Below are 14653 nucleotides of genomic sequence, written 5' to 3' on the forward strand. Positions count from 1 at the left end.
ACAAGCTTGTGGAGGCCAAATAATTTGCTACTAAGCAACCAGTGGGTCACTGAAATAGAAGAGGAAATAAAAAATACCTGACAAATGAAAATTGAAACACAGTGATCTAAAAACTATGGGACTCAGCAAAAGCAGTTCTAAGAGGGAAGTCTGTAGTGATACACACCTATCTCAGGAAATTAAAAAACTCTCAAACAATCTAACCTTACACTTAATGGAAATAATAAAGAAGAACAAACAAAACCCAAAGTTAGTAGAAGGAAAGAAGTAATAAAGATATGAGCAGAAATTAATGAAGTAGAGACTTTAAAAAAAGAAAAAAATCAATGAAACTAAGAGCTGGTTCTTTGAAAAGATAAAATTAATAAACCTTTATCCAGACTTACCAAGAAAAAAAAGAGAGATGGCCCAAAGAAATAAAATCAGAAATGAAAGAGAAGTTACAACAGACACCACAGAAATACAAAGAATTATATTATTATGAACAAATATACACCAATGAATTGGACAACCTAGAAAAAATGGATAAATTCCTAGAAATGTACAATCTTCCAAGACTGAACTAGGAAGAAATAAAAAATATGAACAGGCCAATTACCAGTAATGGAATTGCATCAGTAATTAAAAAACAAAACAAAAACAAAAACTCCCAACAAACAAAAGTCTAGGACCAGGAGATTTTCAGGTAAATTCTACCAAACATTTAAAGAAGAGTTAACAGCTGTCCTTCTCAAAAATTTGAAGAGAAAGGAATGCTTCTGAACTTGTGAGGCCAGCATCACCAAAACCTGATACCAAAACCAAACAAAGACACCACAGAAAAAGAAAACTACCTGCCAATATCACTGATGAACATAGATGTAAAAATTCTCAACAAGATATTAGCAATTTGACTTCAACAAGACATTAAAAGGATCATACACCATGATCAAGTGGAATTTATCCCAGTGATGCAAGGATGGTTCAATGTCTGGAAATCAATCAATATGATATACTACATAAAAAGATTGAAGAATAAAAGTCATATGATCATCTCAATAGATGCAGAAAAAGCTTTTGACAAAATTCAACATCCACTTATGATAAAAAGTTTCTACAAAGTGGCTATAGAGGGAACATACCTCAACACAATTAAGCCCATCTGTAGCAAACCCACAGCCAGCATCATCCTCAATGGTGAAAAGCTGAAGTCATTTCTTCTACAGTCAGGAACAAGACAAGGATACCCACTCTCACCACTTTTATTCAACATAGTTTTGGAAGTCCTAGCCAGGTCAGTCAAACAAGAAAAAGAAATAATAGGAATCCAAATTGGAAAGGAACAGGTAAAACTGTCACTGTTTACAGATGACATGATACTATATATAGAAAGCCCTCAAGACACCACCAAAAACTATTAGAACTAATAAATGAATTTATTAAAGTTGCAAGATCCAAAATTAATATATGGAAGTCTGTTGCATTTCCATACGCTAAAGATGGACTAACAGAGAGATTAAGAAAACAATCCAATGTATAATTGCATAAAAAAGAATAAAATACATAGGAATAATTCTAACTAAGGAGGTGTAAAAGACCTGCACTCGGGAAACTATAAGACATTGATGAAAGAAATTGAAGATGACACTAACAGATGGAAGGATATACTGTGCTCATGGATTGGAAGAATTAGTATTGTTAAAATGACCATACTACCCAAAGCGATCTACAGGTTGAGTGCAATCCCTACCAAAATGCCAATGGCATTTTCTACAGGACTAGAACAAATAATTTTAAAATTTGTATCCAAAAGACCCTGGATAGCCAAAGCAATCTTGAGAAAAAAGAACAAATCTAGAGGTATCATGCTTCCTGTTTTCAAACTAAACCACAAAGCTAAAGTAATCAAAACAGTATGGTACTGAAACAAAACCAGACACAGATCAATGGAACAGTATAGAGAGCCCAGAAATAAACCCACACTTACATGGTCAATTAATCTACATCAAAGAAGGTAAGAATATACAATGGGGAAGAGGCAGCCTCTTTAATAAATTGTATTGGGAAAACTGGACCAGTTTCTCACACTGTATATCAATACAAAAATAAACTCAAAATGAATCAAAGAATTAAACATAAGACCTGAAATCATGAAACTCCTGGAAGAAAACATAGGCAGTACACTCTTTGATATTGATCTCAGCAATATTTTTTTTGATCTGTCTCTTTGAGCTAGGGAAACAAAAGCAAAAGTAAGCAAATGGGACTATATCAAACTAAAAATCCATTGCAGAGCAAAGGATACCATCAACAAAATGAAAAAGCAGCCTACTGAATGGGTGAAGATAATTTGCAAATGATATATCAGATAATGGGTTACTATTCTAAACATACAAAAAAACTCATACAATTCAGCATCATAAAAACAAACCAATTAACAAATGGGCAGAGGACCTGAATAAACATTTTTCTGAAGAAGATATACAGTTGGCCAACAGACACATGAAAAGATGCTCAACATCACTAATCGTCAGGTAATTGCAAATCAAAACTACAATGAGGTACCACCTCACACCTGTCAGAATGGCTATCATCAAAAAGACAGCATATAAAAAGTGTTGGTGAGTATGTGTACAAAAGGGAATCCTCATGCACTGTTACTGGGAGTGTAATTTGGTACAGCCACTATGGAGAACAGTATGGAAGTTCCTCAAAAAATTAAAACTAGAACTACTGTACAGTCCACCAGTTTCAGTTCTGGGTATTTACCCAAAGAAAACAAAAACAGTCATTTGAAGAGATATATGTAACCCAGTATTCAGTGTAGCATTATATACAATAGTCAAGATATGGGAGCAACCTAAGTGTTCATCGATAGATGAATGGATCAAGAAGATGTTTTATATATACATATACACACACACACACACACACACACACACACACACACACACACAATGGAATATTACTCAGCCATATAAAACCCCAAATCTTGCCATTTGTGACAGTGTGGATGGATCTAGAGGGTATCATGCTAAGTGGAATAAGTCAGATATAGAAAGACAAATATTGTATCTCACGTATATGTGGAATCTAAAAAACAAAACAAACAAAATGAGAACAGATTCATTGATACAGAGAACAAACAGGTGTTTGCCAGAGGAGAGTGGAGTGGTCGGTTGGGTGAAATAGATGAAGGGAATTAAGAGATGCAAGCTTCCAATTATAAAATAAATAAGCCAGAGGATGTAATATACAGCATAAGGAATATGGTATACAATATTGTAATAACTTTGGGGAAAGTTGGATACTATAATTATTGTGATCATTCCGTAATGGATGTAAATGTTCAATCACTATGTAGTTCACCTGAAACTAACATAAAATTGTACATCAACTGTATTTCAATTTTAAAAAAGGAAAAAAATTATCTATATGGTCAGATCATGTAAATATCCTGTTCCCCAGCAATCTTTTAATGTTTTTTCGGCTGCACTGTGCAGCATGCAAGGTCTTAGCTCCCCGACCAGAGATTGAACCTGGGCCCTGGCAGTGAAAGTGCTGAGTCTTAACCACTGGACTGCCAGAGAATTCTCCACAACAATCTTTTACTCAGTGTTTTATCATCCACTGATGATCTGTCCCTGAATCATTAATACATTGATGGTTACAAAATGGTGATTTTTCTAATTTTATCATTTCCTTTACATAATATTTTCTCACATATTTCTGAAATGAAGAGTTTTCTTTCCTTTTCACTCTTTTTGGCTTTCCTTCTCCTTTGTCCGCTGAAAGTATTGTATGGACTCATGAATTTTTAAAAATTTACTATTCAGTGTATTATAATAAATTACCATAATTATTATTTTGACCCTTAAATTATCCTATACAGTAAGTCCTCTACATACGAACGGGTTCCATTCCAAGAGCGCATTCTTAAGTCCAATTTGTTCATAAGTCCAGCAGAGTTAGCCTAGGTACTGACTAACACAATCAGCTATATAGTACTGTACTATAAGAGGTTTATAATACTTTTCACACAAATAATACATAAGAAACAGGGCTTCCCTGGTGGCGCAGTGGTTGAGAGTCCCCCTGCCGATGTAGGGGACCCGGGTTCGCGCCCCGGCCCGGGAGGATCCCACATGCTGCGGAGCGGCTGGGCCCGTGAGCCATGGCTGCTGAGCCTGCGCGTCCGGAGCCTGTGCTCCGCCACGGGAGAGGCCACAGCAGTGAGAGGTCCGCGTACCGCAAAAAAAAAAAAAAAGAAAACACACAGAAAACATTTTTAATCTTACAGTCCAGTACCTTGTAAAGTAAAGTAGTACAGTACAACAGCTGGCATCCAGGGGCTGGCACCGAGTGAACAGGCAAGAAGAGTTACTGACTGGAGGAGGGACAGGAGGCGGGAGATGGTAGAGCTGAAGGGTCGTCAGCAATAGGAGACAGAGGGTGAGCTGCAATTTCACTCATGCCTGGTGTTGATGGCACAGGTTCTGGTTCTTTGCTGGAATCAATTCTATCTACCTTGAAAAAATTATCCAGTGATGTCTGGGTAGTAGCTTTTTTTTTTCTCATCATAGATAACACAGTAGCACTGGATTGCATTTTGAACAGCTGCTGCCACCTTCGTGTACGTGTACTGTTCTACATTTGGGTCTTGTGCCTCAAAAACTAACAGTGCCTCCTCAAATAAAGAAAATCCCCTTGAAATTTCCTGCATCATTAATCTCTTTGGTTCTTCAGTTACTTCTTCCTCTTGTCTCTCTTCATCCTTTCTCTGGGCCTCCAATCCTAGAGCTTCTTAGCAGTACCAGCTACATCACCGCTGCTTTTACACTTGCCTCCTGGCATCCTGGGCTTGAAATAAAGATACCGTACTACTGTACTGTATACAGTACTGTACAGTAAAATACACAAAAGCAAAATCACTTGTAGAGGATGCACGCACGTGACAGTGTAAGCCAGACACATGAACTAATTTATGGGATTGGACATGCAGATGCATGTTCACATCTTTGAAAGTTCTCAACTTGAAGGTTCATATGTAGGGAACTTACTGTATTTGTCTAGTGGGAGTCCCTTTAAACTGGCTGTGTGTCCTCTTACATACCTTCATTTGTTTTTTTTTTGTTTGTTTTTTTGTTTTTGTTTTTTTTTTTTTGTGGTACGCGGGCCTCTCACTGCTGTGGCCTCTCCCATTGTGGAGCACAAGCTCCGGATGCGCAGGCTCAGCGGCCATGGCTCACAGGCCCAGCCGCTCTGCGGCATGTGGGATCTTCCCGGACCGGGGCACGAACCCGTGACCCCTGCATCGGCAGGCGGACTCTCAACCACTGCGCCACTAGGGAAGCCCCCTTCATTTGTTTTTTGAACACTTTCTTGCTTTCTGGGAGAACAGGGTATTCCAGATTTGCCTTGTACTTTCTCTGCCCCTAGACCTGGGCTCAGCTGTTTCTGCAAGGAGCTCCTGTTCCTTTTAGTGCAGAAACCAAGATCTGATTGCAAGACCTGATCATTGCTACTGAAGTGTTACTTCTTCTAGGTCCTTTTAAAGGACAGAGCTAGGAAATATATTTTTGGAAAAGTCATCACTTTATCCAGATACCCTCAATTCATATCCAGTGTCACAGAGGTTATCCTTACTTTTCCCTATTTTATATTTGTATCTCTCTCTCACAAGAGAGCCCTGCTTTCCAACAGCACCAGAGTACTTACTCATTAGCTCTATCCTTCAGCTGATATTACAACACCAGTGTTACACCACAAGCAAGCCTACTAAGGAAACTTAAGGATTTCTTTGCAATTTATTTTTTATTCTTAGAATGCATCTCACTAAGGATATATACTCAGAATTCTGTGTTTGAAAGTTACTGGGTTGTCCAAAAAGTTCATTCGGGTTTTTCCATTAACATCTTATGGAAAAACCCAAACGAACTTTTTGGCCAACCCAATACTTGAATTCTTTCTTTTTGACATACAGTTAGGATCATTTGTTTCTGTTTTATTCCGTTTGAAGGTTTTCTTTTTCATCCTTTTTGAAGTGTCATTCTTGTTTCTATCCCATTTACCCCATTCCCACCCATCCTCTAGAGGATGAGAGTGAGGCTTTTAATATAGGTTTGACTTCTGAGTCATGGAAATGTTTTTCATAAAATTAAACTAAAAAGAATGTTAATATATGATGACTTTGTATCCTTAATAATGTTCTTTGCCTTATGTCTGATATTAATGTTCCTACACTTGCTTTGTTTTGCTTGGTTTTCAGTTTGTCTCATTGTCTTTTTCTACCCCTTTAACTTCAGCCTTTGTATGCTTATGTTGTAGGTGATATCTTATGTATACAGTTTTAGAATCTGATGTTTATCTAGGCAACTTTGTGATTACTTACATATTTGAATTATTTTCTGCTATCTTATATTTTGTCTTCTTCTCCCTCTCCTCTCTTTTTTTTTCTTTTGCCTTCTATTTTTAGTGATTGTTATTTTTACTTCATTTTTTCTTTCTAATTATTTGGAAGTGATACATTCTGTATCTCTTCTTTTAATGGTCATTTTTAATGGACATTCTTGTCATCCTGTTAGTTTTTTGTTTTTTCTTTTTTATAAATTTATTTATTTCTGTTTTTGGCTGTGTTGTGTCTTTGTTGCTGCACACAGGCTTTCTCTAGTTGCGGCGAGTGGGGGCTACCCTTCCTTGCAGTGTGCGGGCTTCTCATTGTGGTGGCTTCTCCTGTTGCAGAGCACAGCCTCTAGGTGCATGTGCTTCAGTAGTTGTGGCACGGGGGCTCAGTAGTTGTGGTCGCGGGCTCTAGAGTGCAGGCTCAGTAGTTGTGGCGCACGGGCTTAGATGTTCCGCAGCATGTGGGATCTCCCCGGACCAGGGCTCGAACCCGTGTCCCCTGCATTGGCAGGCAGATTCTTAACCACTATACCACCAGGGAAGCCCCATCCTGTTAGTTTTGTGTTGAGTATTCAATCAAATAAACCCATAGCACTTTTCCACATGAACTACCAAAATGGGTTTATTGAATCATCTACTTTCATATTTATATTTTTTAACTCAAGCAAAGAAGACTATGTGTTTATTTTTTTCAAATTTTATAATCTTAGTTTGAGAAGTAGTCTCGGTCGTTCGGTATAAACAAAGGTTGACAGAAAACTGGACTCACCACAACCTCTTCTTTACAGTCTGCCAGCCCTCAGCCATCACCCTTGCCCCTGCCCCAGGATCTAAGCACTATTAAGGCCAGGAATATTATTTTGATTACTGTTCTGTCCATTATGTCTAGAAAAGTATCTATGCATTAGCTCACCCTTAATAGATATATTAGTTGAATGTGTAAGGTAGAAATACTTATTCTGGAGAAGAAGGAATGGGGTAATGGTGGGATGGAGAGTAGGAGACATTACGGAACCTTTTAGTTTGAAGGTCTTGCATGTTGAACAGTAATTCTACTTGTTTAGTATGGCCCTGAGGGTTGAGGTGAACAGTACTACAGGGAAACAGAGAGCTGTATACTATCAGGATTGTGTGGAGCGGGGTAAGTAGCTTCATTGTCAAGTCCCAGTTATTTCAGGAGAGTTTTGTTAGAGGTAACTTGGACGGGTTTAAATAGTCCTTAATTGCTCTGAGATTCTATGCTAAGTAGATGGAATACATTGCCATACTTAATTTACAGTCAGATTTAGGCACACAGGTTAAGTTTCATTTTTCATCTTAGACTTGTAGATGATCTTAACTTTACTAATAAAGTGATCATTTAACAGCACAACACTCTGAGTGGCCATTCACAGCAATCAGTCACTCTGTGTGCCTCCCCAGTAATCCCAAATGTCCTGGTGTTTTCAGTTTTCTGTTTGGGCAGATTAGAAAGGCAATAAGCAGGTAGATCAGTTGATCGGTTGTAGGGTTCTCATATTTATCTTTTCTATAGCAAAGCAAACTGGGAAAAGCAGACTGCATATTTTCTCTGAATTTTGTTTCTGAGTTTTCATTTGATTACAGAATTATCTTAGTTTGATTTAGATATTTACTGGGAATGATACACAAATTGGGACAAGTTAAATGTAGTTTTATTAGCACCTGGAAATCTAAATTAGTGCCTTGAATGCTCCTTATAATAAAAATCTCTTCTCTTTCTCTTAGGGCTGCTGCTCAGAGTAAATTAGGTCACTACACAGATGCAGTAAAGGATTGTGAAAAAGCAATAGCGATTGATTCAAAGTACAGCAAGGCCTATGGGAGAATGGGGTAAGTTTTGGGAGAACGTTCAAAGTACAGAACAGAACAGATATGCTGTTCTTAATGGCTTGGTTTTGAATTTCCAGCTTCATATTGTACCCTCTGAACTAATAAGATAAATATAACATTTAGGTAGGAAATGACTGCAGTTTCTGACTTGGGAGAGAGATGATTAGTGTATGATGAGTGGTTGGTTTTGGAGAAAATCATAACAACCATACTGAATAGACCTACTTCATATTCAAGGCTACAAATCTCAAGTAAGCACTCAGTATTTTGGCACATAATGCTACTACACTTCCTTCTAGATTCACCTTACTACTCTCTTGAGTTGACTGTTTCACACCTACTCTTTTCAAATTTCCACTGCACATTCCACGGTGACTCTCAACTTTTTACTCAATTGAAAAATATAATGTATTTAGAAGAAAAGTGATTCATCTTCTTACTTGCAAATCTACCAGTCTACTTGCACTTGTATCTACACAGATTATCTTTTTTCTGTTAAAATGGAAGGGTTCTTATCTAAGACTACTGCATTCATTCATGCTTGAGATCTCATTCCTTTGTACCTTCTCCAGGACTTTACACTTGTAATCATCTCCTTTATCTTCGACACCACCAGCTTTCCTATCTCTAACAGTGCTAATGACTGCATGTGAAAAGATCATAAAAAATCATCTGTTAGAACCATCTTTCACACAGCTACATCATTCCTTAGTTCCGCTTTCTCTGCAAAGACCCTAATAATTGTCTGTACTTGCCGTCTCGTCTTCACCATCTCTTATTCTCTCTTCAGCTCACTCCAGTAGGACATTTGTCTGTATCACTCTGTTGAGAACTCTATTCAAAGTCACCAGTTGTCTATATTTTTCCAAGGTTAGTATTCAGTTTTGTATCCTCACCCTTCCCCATCTTTTAGTATTTGGCATGATTAACCTTTTTTTTTTTTTTTTTGGCAGCAAGGCTTGAGGGATCTTAGTTCCCCAACCAGGGATTGAACCTGGGCCATGGCAATGAAAGCGCCAAGTCCTAATCACTGGACTGCCAGGGAATTCCCATGATTAACCTCTTTTTGAAATACTTCATTCTCTAGGCTTCTGTGACACCACACTTTGTGGTTTTCCTTCTATTTCACCGGACGCTCTTTTCCAGTCTCTCTTACTAGTTCTTCCTCCTCTGCCACGTGTAAATAATGGTGTGCTTCAGGGCTCTTTCCTCTGCTGCTGCTGTTTCTCTTCTCTCTTTGATTTCAAACTGTCCCATGCTTTTAAATTCCATCTACAGTCAGTACTCTGTATTAATGAATACTGTATTTAAGATTCACCTACTTGCTAAATTTTTTTGTAACTCCAAATCTGTACTCAGTATGCTTTGTGGTCATCTAGAGTGGTGAAAAACTTGAGTCATCTGATGTGCAAGATCTCAGCTGAGGTCAGATAAGGCAATGCTCTACCTTTTTGTTTCAGCTCTCATGCTGTAAAATGAGTGTCCTTTTCACAGTCTATTTAGTGCTCTATTTTTTGCATTTATGTGCTTTTTGTTTTTGGTTTCTGTTTACAGTGGCCTGCAAACATAGGCTGAAGTGTTGTCTATTGTTTTCGCATGCAAGAAGGCTGCCGTGTGCCTCACCAAGAAAATACACGTGTTAGATAAGTTTTGTTCAGGCATGAGTTAGTGCACTTGGCTGTGAATCAGTGATGTGTGTTACATAAGGTTTCTTTAAGCAGAAACATACATAAATCAAGGTTATGTATGGATTGGTTGATGAAAATGTTGTTGACCAGAAGCTCACAGGAACACAACTTTTATTTGCCCTAGAACCAATTGTTCCATATTTGCTAATTTAGTATTTGCAGTGACCTTTTAGAGCATAATTACTATGGATAAAGAGAATCAACTGTATATGTTGATGGATCTCTTAAGTTATATGTCTGAACTCCATACTCATATATTCAGCTATTTTTCATCTCTACCTAGATGTTTAATAGGCATTTTAAACTTAACATGTCCCAAACAGAACCCTTGTTCTCTTCTTAAATCTTTCTCACCTCAGTAAATATACTGTCATTCTACCTACCCAGTGCTCCAGTCTAGGAATCATCCTTCATTCTTATTACACCTGACACATCTAATCTATCAGCAAGTCCTACGAATTCTAGTTTCTACATATTCCTTGAATTCAAGTATTGATTGCTCTCTTGCTTACAACTGTAGTCCAAATTACCATCTTGTACCTAGGCTGCTGCAATAGCTTCTTAACTGGTCTCCCTGCCTTCACTTCACTATCCCCAGAGAAGCCAGAGTGAGCTTTCTAAAGCATAAATCACATCATGTCATTCTGTTACAACCAGAGTAAAATCCAGACTCCAAACCACGGTCCTATAATATTCCCTGACGTCATCTCTTCCTACACTTTGTTTTCTGTGCTCCCTCCTCAACCTTTGTCCTGTTCCTGAAGCATACCAAGTTTGCAACGTTCTCAGGGCCTTGGTGCTTATTGTTGCTTCTATTTAGAATGTCTCTCCTCTAATTTTCATATGACTGCTTTCTTCTCATTGTTCAGGTCCTTTCAATATGGCTGCCTTTGAGCAGCTCCCCTATTCATTCTCTTTAAGATTACTGTTTTTTTATTTGCATGTTTATTGCTTATCCTCCCCTGTAGAATGAAACTTTCTTAAACTCAAGGACTTTTCCTTTTTCACTGAGGAATCTAAAATAGTGCCTGGTACCTAGTAGGATTCCAGTAAATATGTATTGACTTAATTAAGTGAGGACTCTGATGAAGTATCTTTCATGGTTGACTGGTAGAAAACTAATTAGGTTCTGAGATTTTTTTCTATGATTAGGCATTATATTTTATTTAGATCAGAAGTCTGTGAGATAAGTTGGCCAAGAAAGAATTGGAGTAATTTGTTAAAAATAAACTTAGGAAAAAAAACACTCTATACTGTCTCTCCATATATATCATTATTGTTTAGTTCTGAAGTAATATTCCAATAAATAAATTCTAACTAGGTGGAGGAAAACATTAAATTTAGTAACTAACTCTTTGACCTGTGCTTGGGATAATGTGTTATTGAAGTGTAAAGGTCGCCAATTTAGTTAGTTGTTTAACAGTTTAGTTAGTTGTTTAACAACTAACTTGTCTTATTCAGGAGTAGTTAGCTGATACCCCACAGCCTACTTTTATTTTTTATTTTTCATGGTAAATTGATATTTATTGTGGCTCAATGTCTCTGCTAAGAAGGAAGAAAGAAAGTGGGACATAGTGAAGGGCAAATCTAGTTCAGAGTTTAAATGGTTTTAGCATCATGGAGTTATATGACCACAGAATTGTTAGTCAGCTCACATCTTTATGGAGCTTAATCATTCATAAAGCAAATTACTTTACATATTAGGCTTAAAAATGGAAGGGTATGTAAGGTTCATTTCTAATCATTAAGTTCTTTTAAAAAATTATTTTTATTAAAGTATAGTTGATTTACAGTGTTATGTTAGTTTCAGGTGTACAGCAAAGTGATTCAGTTATACATACATACATATCTTTTTTTTTTCAGATTCTTTTCCCTTTCTAATCATTAAGTTCTTGATTCATGTAGGACAGCCGAGGTTGTCACCAAGGAGAATGGAGAGAGTCCAGACTTACAGAATCTTGGAATTAGAAGGAAGTGATACTCCTGTGAGCCAGTTGGCCCTTGAACAATGTGGGTGTTAGGGGTGCCGACCCTCTGCTCTCAAAAATCTGTGTATAACTTATAGGCAACCCTTTGTACCCGCAATTCCTCCACGTCTGTGGTTCCTCTGTATCTGCAGATTTAACCAATCTCAGATCGTGTAGTACTTCTATATTTACTATTGAAAAAACTCCATGTATAAGTGGACCCATGCTGTTCAAGCCCTTGTTGTTCAGGGGGCAACTGTACAATGAATAAATTTAGTGTAATCTGGATTCAAATTGAATACAAGATAGATATTTGACTACATTTGTGGTGTCTTGATGTTCTTTAATCATATATCTTACACTGTATTCTTTTCAGGCTGGCCCTCACTGCCATGAATAAATTTGAAGAAGCAGTTACAAGTTATCAGAAGGCATTAGATCTTGATCCTGAAAATGATTCCTATAAGTCAAATCTGAAAATAGCAGAACAGAAGTTAAGAGAGGTATCTAGTCCTGTAAGTTACTAATGCCAAATGAGTGAAATATTTTGTCATTCACAATTTATTGTAATCAAATTGTAGTGTTTAATTTTCATATATAATTGTTTTACAGACAGGAACTGGATTGAGTTTTGACATGGCCAGCTTAATAAATAATCCAGCCTTCATTAGTATGGTGAGTATATTTCCTTTTCTGCTTTGCTGGCTCTATTTTCCATTAGAACTATATAGTTCCAAACTTTTTAGAAACAAGTAAGAGAGCTTTTGTGATGGCGGTGGTAGGAGAGTGGTGATATAAAGCTATGGCTGAGGTTTTAACCTGCCCCTGTACTGCTTCGTGAAAAAGCCATGGGTGGACTTCAGGAAGCCCATGGATTCCCTGGAATTGTAGATGAAAATTTGTGTACATGTGGATATGTGCATTTTTCTAGGGAGAGAACCATATTTTTCATCAGATTGGCAAAGGGGTCTGCAAATCTACAAAAGGTTAAAAACCACCCTCTTACATGAAAGTGACCCTAGAAAGGTCTAGTAATCAGACTTCTAATAGGATTTTGGCTATTGTGGTTTCCTAAGCTCTTTTGGCTTTATTGATCTGATAGTAGGAAGTAAACTGCTGTCAATATCCTTAGTTTATAGTGTTTGTAATCTCTTTATCCTTGCGATGTATTTTTAATACCAATTTCTCCTAGTACCTCCTCTTTTTTACATTCCCACTCACTTTGTATAGCACACTAAAACTCTAAAAAATGTTAGTATATACATGGTTAAGCTTTCACTCCTCTGCTTAAAAAAAAAAAGAAATCCTTGTTAAAGATCCCTAAATATTAACTGCCTTTAACGGGAGATGCCATTTTTCGATTCTAGGCAGCAAGTTTAATGCAGAATCCTCAAGTTCAACAGCTGTAAGTATATAGAAAGAGCATATTACGTTTCTCCCTTCCACTTGCCAGCCTCCTAATTTGAGCACAGTAGCTCCAAAATGATAAAACTGGCCCAAATGCCAGTTAGTTGGAACTTAAAGCCACACCCAATTGGCCTAACCTACACAATGTGGGTATATCTACCTGCTTTTCCTTGGCCGGTATCCTACTTGTTAAGAATATATGCCAATTCTTTTTAAGTGCTTTGACTCAGAAAAGAATAATAGACCATCAGTACTAGGGGTTATTTAGGTTTATGAGATTGGGTTTCCACTTGATATGCATAATGATTTTGGGGTTCTTATTGTGAAGGGTAGGCAAAGAGGCCAAAAACTGACTGACTCCACACAGAGTTGCCTTTTTTTTTTTTTAAATTTAGTTTTGGCTGCGTTGGGTCTTCGTTGCTGCGTGCGGGCTTTCTCTAGTGGTGAGCAGGGGCTACTCTTCTTTCTGGTGCACAGGCTTCTCATTGTGGTGGCTTCTCTTGTCGCGGAGCACGGGTTCTAGGCACACGGGCTTCAGTAGTTGCAGCACGCGGGCTCAGTAGTTGCAGCCTGCGGGCCTTAGAGTGCGCGGGCTTCAGTAGTTGTGGCATGTGGGCTCAGTAGTTGCAGTGCGTGGGCTCTAGGGTGTGCAGGCTTCAGTAGTTGTGGCTTGTGGGCTCTAGAGCACAGGCTCAGTAGTTGTGGTACACGGGTTTAGATCCTCCCTGGCATGTGAGATCTTCCCAGACCAGGGCTCAAACCAATGTGTCCTGCATTGGCAGGCAGATTCTTAACCACTGTGCCACCAGGGAAGTCCTGCCTTTTTAAAAAAAATTAACATTCTAAAAATATCAATCAGTGAACCAATTTTTAAAAATACACTAATTTATTCCAGCAAAAAAAAGAAAAAAAAAAATATATATATGCCAATTTGAGTGATATATCTCTTGCCTACTCTAGAATGTCAGGAATGATGACAAATGCTATTGGGGGACCTGCTGCTGGAGTTGGGGGCCTAACTGACCTGTCTAGCCTCATCCAAGCGTAAGTATTATTTAAAATAGAAATAGTAAAAAAGTATTTTATATTTTACAGTTTGTCTCTAAGGTAAGGGGACCAAGGCTTTCTTTTTAAATTTTTATCTTTTACTGTTAGTATCAGTTACCTCATTAGTTATTAAATTTGAAAGTGGTTCATAAATTGAAATTTTCAGACTGAAGGGTAGGAATCCAGAAGATCTGGATCCAAGAAAAACTTTTTCAGCAGACTTGAATTGCTACTCAAGAATATATATGAATGTCAAATATTAACTTAAAGTAGGTATGAATTTAGGTACACGTATATATTTAAAAATCATAT

At 37.6% G+C, this 14653-nt stretch overlaps 1 protein-coding gene across 1 annotated transcript in view; it reads left to right on the plus strand.

Annotated features, from left to right (window-relative positions):
• The window catches only part of SGTB (small glutamine rich tetratricopeptide repeat co-chaperone beta), a 46897-nt gene that overhangs the window by 29328 nt on the left and 2916 nt on the right, over nt 1–14653 (plus strand). Inside the window, exons 6-10 of the mRNA XM_024753073.1 lie at nt 8128–8232; nt 12264–12402; nt 12500–12562; nt 13255–13292; nt 14255–14338. Of these exons, the coding sequence (XP_024608841.1) occupies nt 8128–8232; nt 12264–12402; nt 12500–12562; nt 13255–13292; nt 14255–14338 (429 nt within the window). The remainder of the gene's footprint in view (nt 1–8127; nt 8233–12263; nt 12403–12499; nt 12563–13254; nt 13293–14254; nt 14339–14653) is intronic.

This window comes from Neophocaena asiaeorientalis, unplaced genomic scaffold (genome assembly GCF_003031525.2).
Source record: "Neophocaena asiaeorientalis asiaeorientalis breed wild unplaced genomic scaffold, Neophocaena_asiaeorientalis_V1.1 scaffold399, whole genome shotgun sequence".
Classification (NCBI taxonomy): Eukaryota; Metazoa; Chordata; class Mammalia; order Artiodactyla; family Phocoenidae; genus Neophocaena; species Neophocaena asiaeorientalis.